The sequence below is a fragment of the Phodopus roborovskii genome, unplaced genomic scaffold (assembly GCF_943737965.1).
Source record: "Phodopus roborovskii unplaced genomic scaffold, PHOROB, whole genome shotgun sequence".
Classification (NCBI taxonomy): domain Eukaryota; kingdom Metazoa; phylum Chordata; class Mammalia; order Rodentia; family Cricetidae; genus Phodopus; species Phodopus roborovskii.
Window position 1 is genome coordinate 11798227 of NW_026126448.1, and position 25160 is coordinate 11823386.

A 25160-nucleotide genomic window follows, 5' to 3' on the forward strand; every position below is an offset into this window, starting at 1 on the left:
GCATTATTCATGATAATAGTTTTGGCTGATAATCTATAAATGTCTTTCATCTTAAATATATGAGGCAAATACTCTCTCATTCTAATCAAGTAAAAGCAATCCAGTCACACCTTAATACCCGAATAACCTCAGAAATATTTTAAATTTCTTTGATTTTTAAAATCGATTCTTTCACTGTTTTTTCTCATACACTCAGGCATGTGGCAAATGCTCTACCACTGAGTTAATCCCAACCCTAGTTAGCTATTTCTTTATTCCTATATATAAAAGCTGTTTTAAATTTCTTTCTCTTTTAACTCTTTGAAGAATTTAACTTTGGAATTTCTTTTGCTACAACCCAGTCTGAACTAAAATTTTCTCTATAACCCAGGTTGCCCTCTAGCTCATGACCACCAACATCCAGAGTACTGGAATTGCAGGCATATACTACCATGCCTGGCTTGACAACTTCTTGGCACATCTATAATTTCATTCTTAAATCAATTAATATTAAACAATAAAGTAAATTTAAGATGCATTTTCAATGTAAAAAGAAATTCTAATTAGGAACTAACTTTGTAAAATAAGATTCGCCCAGTACACCTTAGTAAATGTTTTCAGTTGAGTTATACAGCCCATTTTCACTGAGGGAGAAGTGACACATGCTTCTTACCCTCATCTCTTCCTGCTGCTGTCTGAGTTGCTCATGATCAACAGCTGGAGGGGGCAGCTGTGCTATTAATGCCAAAGTTTCTTCAGCCCAGGGGCTAAGCTCTTCATATGTTTCCCAAAACTGGTTCACTAGGACCTGTGCCCGCTCTAGGCGAGCATAGCGCTCTGAGTTGAGCAGGCTAACAGCTTCATATTGCTGTATTAGGCACTCGGTTTTCTCCTATTAGCCAAAAAGAAAAAAAAGTAATATTATTAGAAGCTTCTTTCCCAGGCTAGGCTCAAAACCAAAAATATAAGAAACTTCTTTCCCTTAAAATGCAGGTATGCATAAAAGCCTCCCACAAAATTATGTGCACATGCACACATATAAACAAGTATAAGGAAACACACTAAATTAACTAAGATGGACTAATGAATAAATGATTTTTAATTTCTTTGATGGGAAATGTCATTCTGTAAATATGTTTCTCATACTGGTTAATGAATAAAGCACTGTTGGCCAATAGGAAAGCAAGACAGGAGGGACTAGGAGACAAGGAGGAAAGAGGAAGTAGTGAGGAGGAGTCAGCATGGAGAGACCGAGGAGAGTACAATGTCAGCCCATTCCCTGGTAAGATGAAAGCACGTGGAAATATTAGATTAACAGAAATGGGTTAATACTTAAGACAGAGCTAGCCGATAAGAAACTAGTAACTGGCCAACAGCATTATATCAAATACAGAGTCTCTGTGTGTTAATTGGGGCTGGTGTGGCCACAGGACAAGACCAGCAGTGGGAGGAAAAACCTTATTCCTTACATTTCTTCATTATATTTAATTCAAATTCAGGTGCTTAGGATGAACTGCTCTAGTCAACTGTTTCTGTGTAACAATGGTTACAGGGACCTTGTCTTGTACTCTTAAGATAAGGACAAATATAACTTAGATGGTCTAGAACTTGAAAGGTTTTTACCTTACTCTTTCACCTGAAGGAATTGTGGGTATGTGCCCCATGCCCTGCCCTAGCCATCAGCACAACAAAAACCACTTTAAAAACATTATTGTTTTACTTCCAAATCACCATGATGAAGAATAGCATAAGGAATAATAACCGTAATTCACCTGCAATACAGTTTTCTGCTCCTCTCCACATGTGCTGAAGATCTCACCACGGTGACTGAACAGTTCATCCATTGAATCTTTGTGTCGAATGATGTCAATGGAGAAAGCCTTTGAAAAGTAAACTGCATTAAATCAAGAAGCGAAAGGACCCTGCCCTGTGCCTATGCTGATGAAACATAAGACACAAATGAAATTCCTTGCTTTAAAATACATAAAAGTATTCTTAAAGGTTAGCTTTTACCTATCATCAATTCTTATCTTTTAAAAGAAAAAATTGTTTTCAATGCTTATTTTTAGTTGTTCACAAAAAACATTTCCTTCCTAAAGTACCCAGGAGATTATTAATTATTCTTTCTTGGATTCAAAGGTCTACTTATCCTTTTCTACAAAACAAACAAACAAAATATATTTTCCTCACCCAAATATAGTATTTATAGATTAATTTCTACCATAATTCTATTAAACCATCCTCTTAATCCTCTTCCAGTCAGGCATGGTGAGCTCTTTCTTGGGCTCTTCTATACTTACCTTTTGTACCTGTAGCTGAGCAGTGGTCTGGTCTTGTTCTAGACGAATTGGATCAAGTGCCATCAGCTTTCGCTTTGTTTCAGCAACCCAAGCTAGTTCTGCGTCCGCAGCTTGCTCGTACTAAGACAGTCAAGAAAAAGGAACAGTTATATACAGCCAAGGTCTCTTTCTTACATCTGTAAATTACCAACGCCAGAAAGATCTGGATTTTTAGAAACATGGTTGTACCTCAAAAAGTAAGTAAAAAACTGAAAACAATTTCACACACCAAGCTGTAGAGGCCTTTGCAGCTGTCGGAAGAGTATTTGCTAAACATGCATGAGGCTGTAGACCATCCCAGCACCATGGGTGGGGAACAGGCATGACAACACATGATTCTTTAAGACGAATTCAGTAACACATGCTTATAATTCTATCATGTGGGAGGCTGAGACAGGATGATCAAAAGTTTTGAGGCCAGCCTGAACCACACAGGCATACCTTTTCTCACAACGATAATAAAAACTTCAAAACAGAAAAACAAAATCACAACAAAAATGTAGGAAAATCAGAATTCAACTTCTTCAAGAGAAGTTATAGAACTTAGTAGATGGTTAGTCTTCTGTTAGGAATAGCAGTTGGAATCTATCAAAGTGTGCTTCTATCCAGGGAACTTTAACAAAGTGGTACCTTCTGTTAATCCTCTATACTTCCAACATTAAACAGTAGTAACTTTAGTTGCATTTGTATTTATTTATTTATTTTGAGACAAGGTTTTGTGATGACGTAACCCTAAGGGATTATAGGTGTGTTGTCATCATGCCTGGATATAGGTATTTAAATATAAGTTTAAAATGGCAGTAGACAGCTGAGTAGTATTAACTTGGAAGAATTGATCAGATAAAGGATGGGACCTACAATAATCCTAAACTCAATCACAAAAACTAAGAACATTCTTGGTATAACTTGATTATTACAATTCTCTAATCTTTATAACTTTTTCTTCCACTTTGTTTACTTTAGCACCCTTTACCAGAAATGCTTAGAAACAGAAGCATTTTGAATATTAGAATCTATTTATTTATTTATTTATTTATTTATTTTTGGCTTTTCAAGGCAGGGTTTCTTTGTGTAGCTCTGGCTGTCCTGGAACCCATTCTGTAGACCAGGCTGGCCTCAAACTCACAGAGATCCTCCTGCCTCTCTGCCACCCAGAGAATTTTAGAATATTTATATAGGCAACATATTGGTTGAGCATCCTCTGGGTTTTGGAACATTTCACATTTTTTAATTAGGGTTGCTAAACCTATATTTAAAGAGAAGAATAATGAACTGGGCATGGTGGAGAAGGCTTATATCCTAGCACACAGGACATAGAGGCACAGGGATAGTGAACTAGAGGACAGAGTAGGCCACATTAGATTGTCTCAAAGTGTGTATGCAGAGTGTGAGAACTCAGTTTCCCAAGAACAATACATCGAAATTGAAAACAGCTATAATGATTAGGGATAATCCTAAAGACAAAAGTCTTCACAGTTCAGAAAACATTTATCTTTGTGAACCCAAGGAGCTGTTCAGTCATTCAAGTGTGTGTGTGTGTGTGTGTGTGTGTGTGTGTGTGTGTGTGTGTGTGTGTGTGTGTCTTGCTATGGCATATCAATAGGTAAATGGCCAGCTGGTGTGACAGCAATGCCTCAGATGAGACAGGAGGAGCTTGAGTTCCAGGCCAGTCTGGGTTACACTAGGAGAGTCTGTTTCAAAAAAGGAAAGGGGAGAAAGTACATATCTAGCTACGGAGAAAAGTAATTATCTGCCCTCTCTGTCAGAAAGCAGAAGGAAAAGAAACATGACACCTGTGTTTACTAAAGGATTCTATTTTGGGTGACTGGGCTATTTTGGATTGCTTATTTGAAAGTAATTATAGTTCTTGGTATTTTTCCCTTTTCCATCAAATGCTAAAACAGTAGTGCCACACACTATTAACCCCAGCTTCCAGTAGGCAGAGGCAGGCAAATTTCTATAAACTTAAGGCCAAACTGGAGCTACATAATCAGATTCTGTCTCAAAAAGAAAAGAAGGAAAAAAAAAAAAAATGGAGATGTGGGGAGGCAGGGCTAGAGAGATGGTACAAGGTTGAGATCACTTCCTCTTCCACAGGACCTGTATATGGTAGCTCGAAACCATCTGATCTCAAGCTCTCTTCTGGCTTCTTTGGGTACCAGGCATAAATGGTGCACGGACATGTTTGAAGACAAAAGCATCCATACACATAAAAGTAAAAAACCAAACTTTAAAAACAAAAAGATTCATATGGGATTCTTCTTGCAAGTTTTTCTCTATTCAAAGGGGTTGATTATTTTGGTTCAAATCTGGACCAAACATCTTCCAAGTATTTCCCAGTATGTTTGCTGTATTTATTTTGATCTCATGGCTCTTCCTGAGCCTGTACTTACAAAGGTTATATAGCATTGTATCCCACACATACCCCATGGCCCCAAAACACTAATGCACAGCATTATAAACATTACCTGTTGTGATCTCTGAATAGCAGCATCGATTTCATCCACCCTTTGTCCAATCGTGTCACTGACCAATTTGTACTGCTCGTTGGCATCAGACACAAGTTTATCAAGCCCTTCTCTGGCTCTCCAGGGCACCAGCTCGAGGAGAGCATGGCTCACCTCATTCACTGTGTCCAACACCAGCCTGTGCTCCATGACCTCCTTCTTCAATTCCTGAGGAGGGAAAAGTTTTCAGGCCACACCTTGCTAAATTAAGCACATCAGCAGTGGAGCAGTGGAAAGCACTGTCTTTATCACATATCCCAGCAGGGCGCTGACCTCCTTCCTTCAGCTCCTTTTTTCTGTGCCTCACATTTTTCAATCATTTTGAAACTTTAGACTTAGCTAATGCTTACTTAGAACTGTCTGCAAGACTTGAGCCACACTGTCTATGGGTAAAACAGTGTTCCTTTCCTTCTATCATTTAGTGCTCTAACTGTGGATGGGCATTTAACTTAATGAATAGCTGCACAGAATTTCTGTGCATCAAGAACATTTGTTCTGCAGCAGATTCAGAAGTGCCCATGAAGCACCTCCCCCGTTTAATTCTTTTATTCTTATGCTCTGCCCTTCCAGTGCCCTCATCCATCTCCCTCCCTCCTTTTTTTCACTTGCTCTCCTCTAGTCTCCTTTTAGAGAATGACCAGTGTAGGTAAATTACACAATGTAACATAGCAATCAAACTTCCCAGGGACTTGGAAACTGACTTCTTTCTTCTTCAGACTAAGGTCTTATACAGCATGAGTGTAGTACATTTGGTTTAGATTTAAGGGAAAGGTAAGGAAACATGATTCAGACAAAGATGAAGCCTCTTTCCTTGTCACAGTGTAAAATTACCTTCTGTCTTTGCTGGAACTGGGGTATTTGCTCCCCTGTGGGAGACTGTCCTCCACTGGCTGCCAGCTCCTCCTCCACCTCCCTCAGCCACCCAGTTAGTTCTTCATATGTAGAATGGAACTTGGTGGCCAGCTGCCGGGCTTGTTCTAAAGTTCTGAGGGCCTTGGAGCTAGTGACTGTGATGTCTGCATATCGGGTCTTTATTCCATCCAGCTTCTCCTGGATAAGTAACACCTCCTCACCTGGGGAGAATCAACAGCACAGCACTGCTCACACAAAGGAGCTCTCAACAACATCTTGTCTTTAAATAGACCTTAAACTTCATATACTCTCTTGCTCTGGTGCTGACTTATATCCTAATATCTCAAACTGAGGGTTAACTTGAAATAAACCCTCAACTGCATAAATTGCTTTGAAGATTAAGCCCTAAATCCAACTGCAGGTGTTTCCAGATGTTCCCAGAGCTTTACAGACAATGCTGGTATTCAATGTACTGGGAAGCAGAAGGAATTGTTATCTACAACCAGATATAAAACAACTAATTCTTGTAGTTTTCAAAAGATTTAGCAGGAAATAAACACAACCAACTTCTCCAAAGCATGCAGCAATATAATCATTGAATGCCAAATTTCTCATAGACCAAACCAAGAGAAATGGTTCATGCTGGGTGCTTATGCTCTTTAAGGCTATATATAGGTGGGGCTGGTGAGATGTCTCAGAAGACTGAGTTTAGTTCCCAGAACCACATGGTGGTTTACAACAACTGGTTAACTCTAGTTCCAGGGGATCCAATGTCCTCTGAGGACATCAAGCACATGTATGCACATATATGCATACAGGCAAAACACTCAACACACAAGATAAAATAATCTAAAAGATCATAGAGGTGCTAAGAGGTACACTTTTCAAAGTACCTGTAGTTTGCTTTAGAAGAGCCTGACCATTTTTAATAGCTTGATCTACATTCTTCTTTCTATTAATAATTTCTTCATTTAAAGCCTGAAAGGAAAAGAAATAGCATTAATCCTAAAACTAAGACACAACAAAGAGAAGAAATTCGAGAGCTTTAAAAGGGCATTCAAAAAGATGAATTAGCAGTTCTGTTTAAAATCACATATTTGACTCCCTTTATCTGTCTGGTTATTCTCTGATTAGTCAAGACAATTAAGAAATGTCTTTTGTGCTGGATGAGAAAAGATTTAGCATGATATCAGCTTTACCAATCTATCAGTATTAAAATAGAACACAAGAATATTAGACATTAAATATAGCAAAAATGCCCATTATGTCCAAAATAAAGAGACTTCATAAAAGCAAATGGAAACACAGCTGGAGAGATGGCTCATCGGTTAAGAACATGTACTCTCTTCCAGAGAACCCGAGTTTGATTCCCACCACCATCAGGCAGCTCACACCCACCGACAACTCTATCTCAACACAGATCTGACACCTTTGGCCTCTGCACTCACAGGCATGTATACACACAGACACACACATAGTTTTTTTGTTTTGTTTTTTTCCTTTTTTTAAAAAGACCAAAACAGGAGTATTTTATAAAATGACACAGAATCCCTGGGGTTTCAGAAATATTCTTGTTACAACTACACAATGAGATTATGGATATCACTGAGATATATGTGGTTTTGTTACAGTATGCTCTCACCTACTCAAAAATCTACCACTACATAACCCAATGATGAAAATCACAAATTGCAGGTGAGATAGGCCCTAACTATAACCCATATGATATATTCTAGAATCATTAGCTCAGCTTGTTATATACAAATATTTCCATAGATCTATCCAAAAATAATGAATACTTAGCACCAATTCAACTATGCACTTATATGCATAGTTATATGCATATATATGCATAAATATACTATGCACACAATGAAGTTGAAGTGTTTGGAATGGGGAGAAGGGAGAAATTAAAAGAAATGAAGAGAAACATATTGAAATGACAAAATAATTTAGTAACATAACTGTAAAAATGAAAACACAAATACCAGGTGGTCGGCATGCTGTTTCTGTAGGACATCCTGTCTGTAATCCTTTACGAACACTGTACTGAGCTTGTCCTCAACCTCAGCCAGCCAATTGAGCACCTCCACCTCATCCTCCCCAAACAGTCTAGCGTTGAACAGTGCCTGCTCAAGCAGGGTTGCCTTCCGACAGCATCGGTCTTGGATCTCACTGTACCGGGCCTGCAATGAGTCTAGCTTTTCTGACATGATACCCTGTTCTGCAGGACATGTCAGGGAGGAGAGAGACTGCCCAATTTTAACTGCCTGGTGCACATCTGTTGCATGGTTTTCTATTTCTTCCTCTAGAGCCTGGAAATCCAGATGGAAAAAATGAGCAACAAAAAACAAATGAAAAGCAAACATGAAACAATGAATAACAAATAATAGAACAAATTAAAATAAAAATTCACCTGTTGCATGGCAAAAACAATATAAAATGACACATAAGCTGTTTTTCCTCCCTTTGCTGTTAGCCTATTAGTAAATGTTTACTTTATGCCAACCCAATATATCTTTTCCAACTAATAATTTGATCTTATCTCAAAATAAAAACTCCACAAACATTTTCTAGAGAATGCTGCAGCTTTTAAGTTTCTACCTCCAGTTGTGTGTTTCATCTATCATAACACCTTCCTACCTTGTGACGAATGATCTGCTGATGTATTTTAGCAGTCTGAGTGCCAACAGGTTCCGAGTTAGCAAGCTTTTTCTCTGTGACAGATAAGAAGTCAGAAATAGGCTCAGCTGTCTCATGGAATTGTTTGGCCAGAACCAAGATATCTTCCAGCTGTTTTTGCCTACACAAATACACAGAACAAGTTGCTCAGGCAGAAAGTCATGTAGTATTAATTTCAGTAAAAGTGCTGTCATTACTAGGCATGGTTTAAGTGTCTACAGTAAACAAAACACATTATTAGGTAGTACTACTTTGCAGCTGTAGTAGTTTGCACTGCATTACTTTCCCCTGACCTTCTTTAAGGTGGCTGGATAATTATCCCATGATTAAAACACAGAAAGCTAACCCCAATGGCTTAAACAAGTATTTGTTCAGTCACCCCATTAGTAGTAGTAAGCTAAGGATAGAAGGAGATCTTTTAGCACTCTTCCACATATCAGAATGGAATGTAGCATGTGCGCCATCTGAACAAATAAATAAATCAAATAAAACATAAAGGAACCCCAAACCAATGGTGTTCATGTCTTACTCTATCTTTGCTATTTCTGCAAGAGAGTGGAAAGAATATTTGAAAACCAAAGTAGTAATTCTATGAGCTAGAAGTCCCTCCCCAGTTTCAAAAATCCAATTAGGTTTCTGGCAATTTCAAGCCAAAACTGTACTATGAGTTCAAATTTAAGACACACACATACACACACTCTTTACAGGTCATTTGGAATCTTAAATCTTATATAATATCCACATTAAGCTTGGATTCTAAGTATACTGTAAATTACAAAGGGGAGAGGAAGCTGCCTTAGATAGAGAGAACCTGTAAATAACCACAGATCTGTATGAACACCAAATTAGTAACAAAAGGCCATAATGCTGGGTTTGGACACTAAGAACAGACTGAATGGATAGCGATTTTAAAAGGCCTGTTACCCCTGGGGCATGTAGCTCAGTAGTAGAAATCTTGACCAGCATGCATGAAGTTCTAGGTTCAATCCCTAACATTGGCAAAATAACTAAAATGAAATAAAAATCTGGTTCAAAAACTAAAACTATAACTTGGCTAGACTGTAGGCATCTGCATCTGTTATTTGGAACAGCAACTCTATGGGAGTGGAGCCACCACTCACAGCAAACATTCTCCAATCTTAGAACTTATGAGTAAGTTTCTGAGAGCAATATGTGGATTATCCCTAAATACTTATCACCTGTCAATAAAAGCCAATACATGAGTTATCCAAGAGCTTTTAAAGCACTTCAGTGACTATAAATCAAACACAGCACAAAACAATCCTCTGAAGATGCCTCAAATCCTTTACCTGGCTGCTGCTTTGTTGAGGAGTTCAGTCCATCTACTTTCAAGACTCTCAAGCTGCCCAGTGATTTTCTCTCTATCAGCCAGCTCAGCTGATTGGGCTATTCGGCCTCCTTCTGCTTGAAGCATATCCACTGTGGCCTTTCGATCATCAAGGAGTCGCTGGAGCAACTGTGGCATATATGTTTAAAGAGATAGGAAAGTCACAGGGTGACTTAAAAGTAAATCAAGAGCCAGCTGTAAGGGCACACACTTAATTCCAGCACTGGGGAAACAGAGGCAGGTGATCTACACTATGTAGTCAAGGCTAGCCTGAAACTCTAAAAAATCCTCTTGTTGCAGCCTCCCAAGAGCTGGTTTTGAAGGCATGTGACACCATGCATACTATAAAATAAAATACAATAAAAACTAATAAAACTGCATTGAGATAGAGAGATCAGTTGGTACAGTGCTGGCTCAGCATGCATGAGGCCCTTGGTCTGATCTCCAGCACTGTATAAATCAGGTTAAGGTTCACATTTGTAATCCCAGCACTTGGGAGGTGGAGGCAGGAGGATCAGAAATTCAGTGCCATCCTCAGCAACATAATGATCCAGACAAGCATGAGATACATCAGCCATAAAGACATTTATCCACCTTCCTCTCCCCAGAGTCAAGAAATGTTGTAAAAGAAAGGGAGGAAAAAATGTTAGGGCCAGAGGAAGTAGTGTGGGCATGTACTGCTCATGTCCAGACCTGAAATGATGAAGACTAATGAAGTCTCAGCAGCTGTGATTACATGCATGACATCCATGTTAAGATTGGCCCCTTACACCCTGTCAAGAATGGAAAGGAGCTCATGGAACCCCACCCTATCTTGAAGATCTGATACAGTTAACAGCAGATGGAAGAGGGAAAGACATTTTTTATTTTCAGTAATACAGTCATTGGCAAGATACCCATATTCCTGTAATCAATTTTAATGATACTTACTGGGTCTCTCTTATATATACAAAATAGATGTAGGGCTACGTGGGAAGAAGGGACGAGTAGAAGAGGCACAAGTGGGTATCAGAGGGTGAATGTGATCAAATTATATTATGTATAACATGCTAACATTAAGCAAATAAGACAAAAAATAGAGACAACTCATGCATGACATACATTATTCTGAATATTGCTGATCTTAAAACATGACACATGATCAAGTATATAACTTCCTCAGTGTAACAAATGCCACAGTAAATCAATGAAGATCAATCCCCACCTTTCTTCTCAGGGGAACACAATGTAGTTAAGGTTCTACTGGAACTCTGAATGTGTGCCATAAGTTATAGGCAAATGTGCTGTCTGTCATTGGCCATTTCAGTTCTGTCTCTACATTCCCACTTACCTTCTGTTCCTGGATCTGTGCTTTCACCACTTTATACTCAGCAGATGGAGGCTTCTGATTGGCTATGAGCTCCTCAGTGTCTGTCAACCAGCTGAGCAATGGCTCTAAGGCATCTTGAAATTTCCCACAATGTAACAAAGCCTCCTGTAGTTGTGCAATTCTTTGTGCAACCTGTGTCACAGATATAGAGGGCTCAGTAACAAGAAAGAAGAGAGCTGTACTTAAACTACTATTTACCCTTTTAGTAATTATAGATGGCAACAACTAAATTTTGTTGGCATTTAGTTTCAAGGGAAACCTTAGGTTTAGATGGTTTTTTTTTTCATCCCTTCCAGTTCCAGCACAGGAGTTACTTGTTCACTACTCACCTTTTTATTCAGTGTATTCCATCGAGTATTGATCTCCTCCATGTCATGTTCTAAACCCTGCACATCACAGTTTTTTCCTGCACTCTGAATTAATCCCTGGCCAAGTCCATTCACCTGCTGCAATTTCACCTGAAGAGGATCCACTTGTTCTTTCTGAAACATCTGGATAATTGCAAAGCAAAGCAGATTTACTCCAGAGGACATTAAGCCTTTTACACTACAGTATCTGGTCATTCTCAAGACAGTTATATGATTTAATTAAGGAGGACAAGGAACAAAGAGGAAAATGTAAACATCAAACAGTGAGGTACCAAGATGACACATGGGTTCATGTTTCAGTTATATATTTTCCTGTGTATCCTCTTAGTAACATATACCCAGAGGCAGTTATTGTATTACTTAGGTCTTTAACCCAATGACTCAGTATCTTCTTTCAAATTGGTTGCTTAATTTTTAATGCTAAAAGCTATAGGGAATAGTGAAGTATTAGTCATAAAATACTATGAATCGTGAAAGGGAAGGATGCTATCAAATTACAAGTACTTAAGATCTTGGAAAAATGCCGTGGAGAATAGTTGTTTGACCACTCTGGCTAGGATGAATAACTCAGTTAAAACAAATCAACTGTGTGAAAAATGCAATGTTCATAGCTTAATACCCCTGTGGCCATTTAACTTTATTCTGTTTCAGGGGCACAGACAACATTCAATCATCTTGAAACAGTACTCCCCTGTCTACAAGAAGAAATGCTCCTGATGATTCTGACACATGTGCTGAGTAAGAAATAGGGATATAAAATACTTTAAAAAGATGATATCAAGGATCATGTCCACCAGGAAACAAAAGAACTTAAAAAACAATGGGAATAAGTATAGTAAGCAATATGCCTGTTTTTCTCTACTACAGTTAAAACAGACATTTCTAGATGCAACAGCCAGTCCAGGAAATGGAACTGTTAAAAACTGGGTGTAAGCCACAAACCCTATAGTCTCAGCACTCAGGTAGAGACAGAGAGGTCAGAAAGTTCATGATCACCATCAGTTACATTACACAGAGAACCTGAGGCCTTTCTGGAGTACATGAGGCCCTATCTCAAAATCAAAAACCAAAACAAAGACATGCCAAAACTTTACTTTTGCTAAATTCATTGTCTTAAGAGAAAGAATGTAAAAATTAGTTCCTAAGAACTGGATTCTCTCAATTATTATAGCATAAAAGTAGCCATATTTTACCAGCCTTGCTATATATACTTCCTTTTTCTTTTCTTTCTTTCTCTTCTATACAAAGAAGAGGACAAAATTAACATAAAGGAGAATTGCGTTTAAGTAAGGCTAATTTTGTTCTATGACACGCAATATATCCTAACTAAGGTTAGGAATCTAATTCCAAAGGAATGCCTACAGTTGGATAAGTGAGTTGGTAAAAAGGAAAGGGCCCAGTGAAAACTGAAAAAGGTCATGAAGGAAATCACCAGTACACTTTATACTACAACTTGAGCATATTGTATTTTGTTAGGCAAACTACAAAGAATTCAGTTCAACAAAATATAGTTCTCAGAAATCCACCCCCACCCATACAAGTGCCACACAGCTCTACTCTGTGATGCTAAAGATTTAAATCTGAACAAAAACCAAGGAATGAGGGTGGGGGCAGATGAAGGATATTATGAGGACACAGGGCTCTGAAGTGTATTAATGATGTGAGGATTAGAAACAGAGGGACAAGCAGACAAGAGGTAAGTGGATATCTGTGAGTGTGAGGCCAGCCTGGTCTACAGAGTGAGTTCCAGGACAGCCAGAGCTGTAGTACAGAGAAACACCACCACAAACAAAACAAACTGAGGGACAAGGGGGAGAAGGCCAAGAAGATAGAGGGATGGTATTAAGCCCTCACTGAAGTGCCCTTTTTACTCTATCAAATCAAATACATTCAAGCTATTTTATTTTTTTGTTTTTTGAGACAGGGTTTCTTGGAATTGTTTTGGAGTCTGTCCTGAAACTAGACCAGGTTGGCCTGCTTCTGCCTCCTGAGTGCTGGGATTAAAGGCGTGCACCACCAACACCTGGCCATCTCTCTTTTCTTTTAGAATCCTGCCCAGGCAATTTAATCTATCTCTATCACTTTAATTGTTAACTCTGATAAATACTCATGGTTCTCAATTTAAATCTCTTTTAAGCTTCAAATCCTGTCATCCACCTGCTTTCTATTTATATACCAACCTTGAACCTAATGGTTCCAATCAAATAGTATCTCTCACTTCCCCATCCCTTCAAATGTATTCCTTCCTAAATCAAACCCTAACATTTGTTCTTGAAAACAATAATTTACAAAAAAAAAAAAAAAAAAAAACAAAAAACCCACCACAAAAAACAACAACAAACAAACAAACAAACAAACAGTAATTTACTACTGTCCAGTTTGTGGTTAACTGTATAAACCAGATTCTATGTCATCCTGGGTAACTGACACATCTCCAACATAAAATCTATCAACAGGTCTTAATTCTACTTCCAAAGTATTTCTTGACTCTATCCAACTGTCTTGAAATCTACTTTGACAGTTTATAATTATATACTTACAAGAGCTATTCCTGTGCTTCATATCTGCCTCTCACATGCTACTGTAAGGCCTACAAGGGCAGGCACTGTGCCAGTTCTATTCACTGCAAGAGGCTATGCTTTGGCACAAAGCTGATGATCAGTAATTATTTATTTCTTGAATGAATGACTCCTTGTATAGAAACTGCTTAAGGGAAAGCAAACAAACCCATGACAGATCTGCCTATCAGCTGGACATTCAAACACTGAACTGGTGTTGTGATGATCCCCAATTTTTGCTTTAGAAGACTTCCTTGGCCAATTTTAAGTTTATGAAACCCTACTTTGTGTAAAGGGCTGCACCCTGTTCCTCTGAACTTTTGACTTAAGTACACTGAGGGGACCTATAGGTAGGGATTTAAGTAACTAGAAACTGCTTTCAGTGGCCTGAGATCCCAACACAGAAATAATGAATAAACTAACATTTTACTTCTTTTAACCATGCTCTTGTTAGTTCCTATTATGAAGTTTATGTATTTAAAGAGAACAGTATGTTTATACTTTTAGCTAGATATACACATGGACATCGAACATACATAAACACACAATCTCTGAAGCCTTTTACTCTACAACAAATTCCACTTGTTGAGTTCTAACTATCTGCATAGAAACAGGTTCCTTTGCCTCTAAAAATCTCCTAGAAGCCAAGTATGGTGATTTATACCTGCAATATTAGCACTCAGGAGGCTGAGGCAGGAGGACTCCAGTCTGAGGCCAGCCTGTACTTACATAGTGAACTCCAGGCCAGTCAGAATAGGACCTGTCTCAAGACCCACACATACCCCAAAACAAACAAACAAACAAACAAACCAAGTCTCTAACAGTGTACAAAGTGCAATTCATACAACCTTGGGAAAAACTTTTCCATTTCCTGCAATGTAAGTGCTACAGATGAACCCAGGCATGTGTGTATGCCAGGCAAGTACTCTACCAATCAGACACATGTCCAGCTTTGATAAATTCTTTAAAAACCCAACTAATAATTATTTCAGTACTATGTTTCTTCCTCTTTCCTCTCCATTCTCATTTGTAGCTCAGGCTGTCCCATAATTATGTAGCAGGCTGGCCTCAAATAACCCATGCCCAATGACCCACATGCTTGAACTGTAGGCATGCATTACCATGTCTGGCTTCAACAATCATTTTCAAAACAGCCAGGTGTGGTGGTGCATACCTTTAATCCCAGAACTTTAATCACAAAGGCAGAGGCAGGGAGATCTCCACCACTACCCTGTCTGTCTACATAGTGAGTTCCAGGTCAACTAGGACTACACAGCGACACTTTGCCTCAAATAACCCCACTTAAAGAATGAGTGCTGGGAGGGCACCATTCTGTTTCCTGTTCCTGGAAGGATCCCAGAGACCTGTACTGAGGGTTTCTCTGAATTCCTCTTTATGCAGATCAGATTGGTTCTTTATACATCCATCCCCTTTCACTGGTTGCTGTTGCAGGCTTTATACCAGAAGCATTTCATATCTCAAGAGTACAAGGAACTGTTCTGTCACTGACCTGCTGTTCTAACATGAGAAGGGACTGCAATCTCAGGATCAATGCCACATTCCACAGAGCATAACAGATCCTAACTTGACAGGAAGGTATACTATGAGATAACCGTGGGGCCCACAGGGAAACACCACCTAGTTAAGTAGGAGAATTTGTCTGCAGCTGGGCAGTGGTGGCACATGCCTTTAATCTCAGCAATCAGGAGGCAGAGGCAGGCTGATCTCTGTGAATTCGAGCACAGCCAGAGCTAAACAGACAAACTCTAAAACACACATGTGTATTTTTTACATTGCTTCCACCTAATCTGCTTCTGTGAATTCTGCAATTCTATTTACAGGATGAAGGGAAAAGATGATCAGTGATTGAAATCTTATATATGTGATACTTTAAAAGCACTGCCTCTTTATCCTTACAGTCCTCTGGGGTTCTGCCTTACCAAGTGAGGAATCGTGAGTGAGAAGACTCTGATCACCCAATCTTCCCAGAGTGCTTCAAGAGCACTCAAAGTTCAGTGTAATTCTGTCTTAGTCTTTATCACTAAGAAACATGAACTCTTTTGATTTCAGGAAACAGGCTTGCTGTATGTTTTTTCTTTAAAAAAACATTTTTTTGGGTGTATTTTTTCAAAAGAGGAATCACACTTTCCTGTTAATAATCTTTTTTAAAAAGTAAAACATCTATTTACAAATGTGTTACTTTGGACTCCAACATATGTAAAATAAAAAAATGAGTAAAAATTTTACACCACAGAAAATTTCCTTTCTAAACTCAATAGAAAAATCTAAAAACTACAAGCCAGGGGCACAGAATTAACAAAAGGAAAGAGGACTTATGCTATTACTAGTTACCAACAAGTGAGAAAACCTGCAATTCTCACTTCACTCTAGGCCCTTCCTGCCAATGAAATGAACAACAATTACCTCATGTGAATTTAATCCATCAGTTGTAGCCAGAGGCACTTTCCCATTCAGCACTGGGCCAGGCACCTCTTTTATTCCAAATGCTGAAGAATCAAGGTCCTCCTTGATCCACATTCCAGAGGAGGAAGCATCTTCAAAAACAAGAGTTTCTTCTGCAGTGGGCACTGCATCAGTGTGGGTAGTTCCTCCTAGGAAGGGTTCACCAGGAGAGACCATTTCTTCCACAGCAGGCACAGCACTGGATGGAGTGACAGACCATGCTGGGAGGGACACACTAACCACTTGACAATCAGGCTTTTCTGGGGTAGGTTCTTCAAGAGCTGGGGCAACAGACTCCTCTGGTGTAGACCCTGCAGGAGGAAGAGTGCCAGACTCTGCAGTAGACACTACAGCTGCTGGAGCACTGGACTTCTCTGAGGTGGGCTCTGCCAGAGTTTTTGTGGCAGGTTCCTCTGGGAGGAACACAGCAGCTGCTTGAGTGTCAGGCTCCTCTGAGGGACCGTCCTCATCTCTGATGGGCACTGTAACAGTCTCCACAGAAGGCGCTGCATCAGATGAGGCGGCAGCCTGTTCTGGGGCTGATAATGCGGTAGCTGTAACACCCTCCTCTAAGATGACCACTGAAGCAACTGGGTTATCCTCCTCGGGGAAAGACACATTTGGCGTAGCTACAGCAGTTCCCTCTGAGGCAGAGGCTTTGGCAGTGGGCCCCTCCAGGGCAGGCACTGCTGTAACTGGGACATCCTCTCCTTGAATGGACACTACAGCATCCAGGGCATCGTCTATGGTGGGTACTACAGGAGTTGGGGCAGGCTCCTGTTGATTGGATATCCATTCCTTTAAACCTGGTACAGTGTTACTGGCTTTGGTGATTTGTTCTTCTGGAAAGATGTTCAGGGTTAAATCTAAATCTCTCATTTCCACATCCCCTTCCTGGGACAATGGCATACTCTGCTCAGGTTCTCTGTCATTCATGGTTTCTGCTCCAGCTCTAAGGCTCAGTCCTCCATCCAGAAGGTGCAGACTCAGAACCTCTGACTCTGGAGACTTCAAATGTACTGGAGCTCCATTCTTTACAAGACAATCCAGCTCTTTTGTTTCACTATCCTTATTATACACTTTCTCCAAGGACAACTCACAAGGGTCTACATTTCCCAATGTCGTTGGATTGTTATTTTCTGGACTAATTATAGTTCCCTTTCCACTTTCTGAATGAATCTCATCTGTTAATACATTTGAATCAGATGATGACACTTCTACTTCAGTTCCTGAGGTAACACTTTGTTCATAATTAAAAGCAAAACTGAGAGGCATCTTTTCCATCTCTACCTCTATAGTCCCCTTAGTCTGATTGCAGTCTACCTGGGACAAACTGCCATTTTCTTTGGCTAGCTCAGAAGCAGTAGCTACTGGCAGTTTTTCTGCACAAGAGGCTCTGGGATTAGAGTTCAGCAATCCTATGTCCAGCTCTCTGAGTGGCTCCAGATCAGTTGGGGACTTAAATTCTCCACCAATCTTGGGGCTAAAAGGCACTTTTTCACACTCCTTGCTAACAGTGGAAGCATCCCTCCTGCTATCAGGGTGAGTACTAAGCTCTACAGCTTTAGGCACCTGAGAACAATCCAGGGCATTAGAATATTCACCATCTGATCCAGTGTCATGGTCCTTTATCCTTACACTTACAAGACCTACATGCTGTTCCTTTTCTAAGGCAGCTCCTGGAAAATGACTAATTACAAGAGAATCTGCATCCTGGGATGGAGCCAGCCCTTCAGAAGAGGCTCGACTCAGCAGCTCAACTGAAGAAGTTACTCCTTCCTCACATAAACATTCTTTCTCAAGTTCAAGAAACATTTGCACAGAATCTGTGTCAGAGAGCTGCTCAGCTTCAGTGGGACACTGGGACCCTGAGATCAGACCCTCTAGGCCCTGAGCAGCTCTGTTTTGCATTTCACTGATAACATCTTCACCTGCAGGCATAATGGTTTGGTCAGGGGACATCCCCTTGGGAACAGAAGCAGGTTGATCCCTAGTTGGTTGCAGATCATTAGAGCAGCAAATCTGAGGAAGAGCTAGGTGGTCAGAAGTCCCCAAGAGAGATGAGCAATCAGATCTCTCCTGTACCACTGTTACTGTGTCTGCTTGTTCTCCTCCTTCAAAAATACCTGTCAGGTTTGTCTTCCCATTTGCAACCGGAAGACTCACTCTTCTCTCTGACAATTTCTCTTCCTCCCAATCCTCCTCAGCCTCCATCATGATCCACCGCTCATCCTCTTCAAATTTTAACTCAGACTCTGTTTTTTCTCTCAGGCTAGGCGTTATAAGAATATGTAATTCTGGATCCAACAGCTCTTCACTCAGGCAAGGAGAGAGTGGTGGTAGTTCCACAGTGCATGCAGTGTCCCCAAGGGGGTGCTGCTTCTCAGGGAAGCCTCCCTTGGAAGTTTTCATGGCCCTAGGCCAGGTTGCACTTGAGAATCTATGTTCCTGCATTTCATCCAAGTTACCACTTGCTGCTGCAGCTTCTGACTCTAGAGGCTGGAATTCATGGGGAGAGCTCTCACTGTGCTGTTGGAATCTGAAGTCCTGGCAGTCTCGCAAGTTTTTCACATCTTGCACTTCTGGAATATCTACAGATTTAGACATGTGTTCCAAAGTTACAGACTCTGATTGAGCTTCCCTGTGGTCAAAGTGACCAGAACTTTCTGTCAGTGCCAAGCTGGATTCCTTTTTCTCTTGCAAGGAAGGATTTGAAGCACCAGCTTCTGAAACTTCACTGAGAGAAGCCTCCATCCTTTCTGCAAATTCTGGGAAGTTGGGTGGCATGAAGGACTTCCACGATCTCCTGTTAATGTTATCTTTGCGCTCTGCATTTGGCCGGCGTCTGGGTGGCACGGGTGCTGACTTCTGCACATCACTGCTCAGCTTCAATGCATCAAATATTATTCTCTCATCCAGCTTCTTGCCTTCTGACACTCTAGATTCAAGACCATTCGATGATGCTCCTGATGTACCATTGCTGGATATGGTACTTCCTTCCACCTTCTCCATGGTGCTTTTTGAAGTCTGATTAAGTTTTGACCCCTGGTCAATCTGTTCATTTATCCTCATTGTATCATATATAGACCGCTGTGGAACATAGCAATCTTCTATATAGCCATCCTCCTCTTCCCCTTTCCCCAGGCAAGTGGGGTTCCGCCTTAAACAGTCTGGCCTGCTAAGTGGCTTACCCATACTTTTTCAATAAAGATGAACCATCAATCTTTCAAAAGTTTCTTCCCCCCACAGGTTCTCCCAATACATTCTATACGAGTTGTAAGTCCTCTTAGATGTTTATATTACAAACCACCAATTGCCTCTGCCTTCCAGAAAGACCTGGAAGTTCCGATTCGAAACCATTTTTGGGAGAAACTCTTAAGACAAACAGGTTTTTCCTCACAGGCTAGAAGCCTCATAATTGCAGGCAGAAAAATGACATTTAATCGACAAGCATAAAATAATTATTTGTATGGCTTCTGGTTTTACTGTTTACTTTTCTAAAGAGCACACTGCCTTTTCAAATTCAGTCAGCAAAAATCATTTATCGACAAGTCTTATTCAATATCTAGTTTCACTCAATTCTCACCGAAGCTGAGTTGGAAGCAGAAAATTTATACCAATTATGTCCTTTAATAACAATGGCACACCCTCTCTATCCTTCAAGTATGGTCCAAGCTCCTAAGAATTCCTTTCATTTTATCCAGTGTTCAGCCCTGAAGAGTCCAGCTGGTCTGAATTAGCCATTCGTCCTCTCTAGTTCGGGTGTTTGCATTTGAACAGGGCTGGCCAGCGGATATTCCAGCAACTTTAAACACAGGAAGTCCTTCATTCGGGGCCAGTTTGGGGCTTCCTGTCTCCAAAACATCATGGCATTGTTGTGGCTTCCAAGCCAACACTGTATCGTGGCCGCAAAACAAGGCGAGCAGAGGCCTCGCTGGGCCTTTCAGAAGGCGGGCAGGCTGCGGCTGCGGCCAAGAGGCTGTCTAAAGGATTCACTCAGCACCGCCCGCGAACCCGCGCCATGCCTCGTGCCCGGAGGGTCAGGGTCGCCTCACCGCAGCCTTGCAGGTGGCTCCCGGACGCGCTGGCCTCCGGTCTCGCACTCAGGAAGTTAGTTTGTCCCTCGGGCAGCGGAGTCCCATGTCCTGTGGGCGCCGCTTCCCAGGCCGCCGCAAATCCCGGACCCCCAGCAGCCTCTTCGTGGGCTGCATGACAAGCAGTCGCCTCTTTCTCCACCACGCCGCCCGCCCTGCGGCCGTCCTCCCCGCCCGCAGCTGTCACGGTCCCGGCATGCAAACTTCTGGCTGGGAACAAAAGGCTTCGCTCCGGCCACACGAGGGGGGCGAGCCCGCCTCTCTCACGCCGTGCGGCCCGCTCACCCGCCGCTGGCTGGAACTGCTCGGGTGGCGGGCGGCTCTCCTCCCCCTTCCAGCGCCGCCACTGCCACCGCCCCGCCCGGGCAGCCCCCTTGGAAGCGCACAGCGCGGACAGCAAGGGAGGAGGACGGGGGCGGGGCCAACAGGGAGCCCCGCCGGGAGGGGAGGAGGCAAGGATTGGAGGCTCAGACGCCGAGGGAGGGGCTTCTCGGGGTAGAGGCGAGGGACCCCAGAACATCCCTCACCCCCACCCCGCAGCTCACTCCCTCCACACCGGCGGGCGTAGAAGAATCCTTGGCCGCGAGGGTGAGCAGAGAGGAGCAGTCCTGGTCAAATCCCCTGACAAAGGAAAGCCCCGCCCTCCTAGCGCTGCCCCGCTCTCCCCCTCCTCCGTTTCTTTCCAACCCGCGGGATCCGAGCCCAGTCCAAGGGCGAACCCAGAAGGGGCACCCCCGCCTCCTCCACCGCCAGCCGGTTGTGGCTAGGGCCACTCGGGGCCCCATCTGCCTGTAGGGACGCTCCGGCTGGGGTGGGCGGCCTGCACTACCCTAGGCTCCAGCTCTGCTGCCAAAGGTTGTTCCTGTATTTTTCCAATGTCACCTCTGGAGCTGACCAAAGAACAGTCAAGTCTTAAACACAGTCTTTTCTTGGTATCCCAAGGAATGAAGTTAGACTTAGAAACCAAGTTATTGGATAAACTCTAGGCAGTTTCCCTTCTCAAGTATGTTAGATCTTGGCCCACTGCACCACCCGGATTTCTCTACCCAGACTTCAGTGGTCTTAATGACCGGAAAATAGGTTTCGGGTTGGGGGACACTTGCAACACCTGGACTGCTTTTATTTATTACTGTACACGTCCGAGGAAACCTGAGCCTCCTTAGGGCTTTGATGAAAAGTATGAGTTCATTTTCAACTCTCAAAAAAAAAAATATTAAAGACAAGTTATACAATCCTACAACACCGGGTTTTGACTTTTAGAAAAACTACCTATTGACCGTTAAATAAAGTACAAAAAACAACCCAGAAGACTGCCTGCCAGAGGTGCAACACTTTACTCCTTTGTGATGTCCCCGCCCCCCTCCACGATTTCATAAAGGAACAAAGAATGTTCACCTTCCTGTTGGCCCCTGTAAATAAAACCAGTCATTGGTGTGTGGAGATCCAGCGGTGAAGCCTGGAGTTTAAGCCTTAGGCTTATTTGAGGAGCCAGAAACTTCCTTGGCAAAAATGAGGTACAGGCTGAAGCCCATGATCAGACTAGGCAAGTAAAAGAAAACATTGCCTGGCAAAATGTTTCACATTTCATTTCTTCAAAGGAAGCTGATCAATTCTACCCACTCAAGTACAAGGACTCTTTCCATCTGTAAGCAGAAGGCAGTGCTGGAATGTTCTAGATTGTATTGTCTTATTCAAGATACACCATTCCTTAAATTTACAACTTTTAATAGAGCTGTCTAGGATCCTGTAGCCCCCTGGTCTAATAGTGCAAGACACTAGAACACTCTTCTATAAACACAGAATGAAAAGAATCAAGATACTTGATCTAGAGCAAGCTCCAGGGGAATATGAGCAACATTAAGAATCTGAGGAACTGGGACGTGGGAGGAAGCAAATTTGTTCTGAATGTCTCCTTAAACTGGCACACTGAGATCCAAGGGCAGATTTCAAACCATCAGTTTTCTCACAGTTATTCAAAGAATAAGGTGTCTCCTGGGGGGGGGGGGGAGTTTCCTGATCCTAAAGGAGTATGAGCAGAAATCTAAGCAGTCATGTGCAATTTCAGGAAACTTTCACAAATCTTAGTTTGTTCTGGATGAGCCTTAACGTGCTTTGAATCCCTGGGACACTGTGACCCAAAGGGCAGATCAGCTCACAGACCTGATTCTTTACAATTCATGGAATTAAGATTTTTATTTTGTTGTAATTATTCAATACAACTAGAAAACCCCAAAGAGGACAGGATTAATTTCACTAGCAAAGTCTTCCTAGCCAAATACACTCACTGAGTATTGAGATATCATAACAGACTATAGCATGTTAGGGCCCCACTGGTTAGAAGAATCTGAGGAATTCTGGCTCTGAACTTAAGGGTGGGTGGTTATCCTATTATAAAGAATGATCTCGATGTGGAATCACAGCTTTCACAGCCAGAAATTCCTTTCCTGTTTCCTCACCAAGTCAGGTGCCAATCAAGCCAGTCTTTTCCTAATTAACCCCTCCCCATACCTATCTACCTTGTTTTACTCTCCTCATCAAAGCTCAGATAAATAAATGTAACAATCTAGCAACTGAGGGTCAGACAGATTACATATCAATTTTTGTTATACTTTAAAGTGTTAAAATACTACAGAGACTTCCTAAAAGTTTAAACAGAGCCTCTAGAAGATTCCACAGGGCATGATGGTATGTGCCTTTAACTCCTGTCCTCCCATTCAGGAAGCAGAACTCTCTGAGTTTGCATCCATGCTAATCTTCAGTGAGTACACACACACACACACACACACACACACACACACACACACACACACACACGCACACACCTCACCCAATCCAATTGTCCCATTCCTATTAAAAAAAAGAAAAAGAAAAGAAAAAGAAAAAACAACTACCAAGAAGCCTCTAATTTTGCTCCTTTTTATCACTGGTATCTGTTAGAAGCAAGAAGATAAAACACAAGCAAGGCCTCTTTCCTTTATGTCTTTTTTTTTTTTTTTTTTTAATCTGTTCATGAGTTTCTCTTTAGTTTTGGTATGTGGAATTCTGCCAGTAGCCATCTGACTGAAATGAATACCTGATTCAGTTTTCACCCTCTCGTTGCCTGATAGCTCTAACACAAAAAGCATCTGTACATATGCCCGGCTAAACTTTTGAGGGAGAAAGAAATACAGAGAGCTCCAGAATATCTCTTCTGATGCTTTCCCTACCCTGAGACCACAAATGGATGTGTTCAAGCCACATTTCAAATTAGCTTTCCGTTAGTTGATTACAGAGCTCAAAGAATCCCCTACACATTTTGCAATTCTTAGAACAGAATTTGGTGTTACATTTTCCTTCGGTGAACCTAGAAGAAAGAACAATGTTGATCCTTCTAGTTTCTTCCTTCTGTCTTCCAATTTATGGATGGAGTTCTCTCTCTCTCTCTCTCTCTCTGAGGACTCACTGAACAGAAGTGGATGTAGGGGACTTGTTGGATCTTGGGAATTTTAAATCTGCAAAATACCTTTCATCATAGCATATCTACCCTTCATAATCAATATTCAGAAGCAAGAAGGAAACTCCACAGTATTAAGTCTGTACCCACTGGGCGTCAGTAACTACCAGGCTTTGTGTTTTTGTTATTATAAAGATAGCACACTATGTGTGGTAGAGATCAACAGAATATGGTGTGGCATTTTTTTCTTGTCTTAAATGGAGAACCAATGGTTTTGAATGTATTTGAGTTCTTGCGTATTTCTGAACGCTTAAGAAAACTTTCCACACACTCTACAGGAACTCCCATAACCCCTGAAAGCCCTTTGTTTCTTGTAAAGTGTCCAAAAGACAGTGTATTGATTCCTCGTTTAGATTGACAGTTACCAAGAAAGAGATGGCAACAAAAATGGGGAGGTTTATAAGTTAGAAAGACCTGGCAGAAGGTAGGAGACAGGAAGCAAGAGAAATCAGAGAAGGCTTCATGGAACATTTGTTCAGTAGGATATTTATTGTCTATTTATAGGTATTAGGGTATTTATTATTTATTTACAGGCAGGGTCTTATGTAGTTCAGGCTTGTTTATGTAGGCAAGAATGACTTTCAATTTCTGATCCTCTTGCCTTCACTTCTTGAGTGTGCTGAACTTAAATCTACACCGCTTTCCCTGGTTTATGTGGTAATAGGGATGAAGCCCAGAGCCTTGTGCATGCTAGACAAGCATTTTAATAACTGAACTACACCCTTAGTTCACCAAATTGGGATTTGGATACACAGAAACGATAAAAACAAGTATTTCAAGTGAAGAGTTAGAGATAGGATAGCAATATCTGTTTTATTGGTTTGTCTTTGAAGAGACAGGGTTTCTCTGTGAGGCTCTGGCTGTCTTAGAACTAGCTCTGTATAAGCCAGGACAGCTAGGGACTGTTACATAGAGAAACCCTATTTCGAAGAACTAGCTCTGTATATCAGGCTGGCCTTGAACTCACAGAGATCTGCCTGCCTCTTTCACCTGAGCACTGGGATTAAAGGAGTGTGCTACCATCTCTGGACCATTTTCTTCTTAAAACAGGTGTTTACTAAATAACCCTAGGCTGCTTCTATCTGTTGACTATCTTTCTGCTTCATCT

General features: G+C 41.4%; 1 protein-coding gene across 4 annotated transcripts in view; it reads right to left on the reverse strand.

Moving 5' to 3' along the window:
* Macf1 (microtubule actin crosslinking factor 1) overlaps positions 1 to 25160 on the reverse strand; it is a 312940-nt gene that overhangs the window by 37784 nt on the left and 249996 nt on the right. For all 4 annotated transcript variants that reach the window (XM_051188727.1, XM_051188725.1, XM_051188724.1 and 1 more), the window contains 11 exons: positions 11406 to 11567; positions 11038 to 11208; positions 9670 to 9836; positions 8321 to 8480; positions 7666 to 7992; positions 6571 to 6655; positions 5657 to 5898; positions 4787 to 4993; positions 2280 to 2399; positions 1752 to 1859; positions 653 to 871 (listed from right to left, as the gene is read on the reverse strand). In XM_051188727.1, coding sequence (XP_051044684.1) covers positions 653 to 871; positions 1752 to 1859; positions 2280 to 2399; positions 4787 to 4993; positions 5657 to 5898; positions 6571 to 6655; positions 7666 to 7992; positions 8321 to 8480; positions 9670 to 9836; positions 11038 to 11208; positions 11406 to 11567 — 1968 coding nt within the window. The remainder of the gene's footprint in view (positions 1 to 652; positions 872 to 1751; positions 1860 to 2279; positions 2400 to 4786; positions 4994 to 5656; positions 5899 to 6570; positions 6656 to 7665; positions 7993 to 8320; positions 8481 to 9669; positions 9837 to 11037; positions 11209 to 11405; positions 11568 to 25160) is intronic.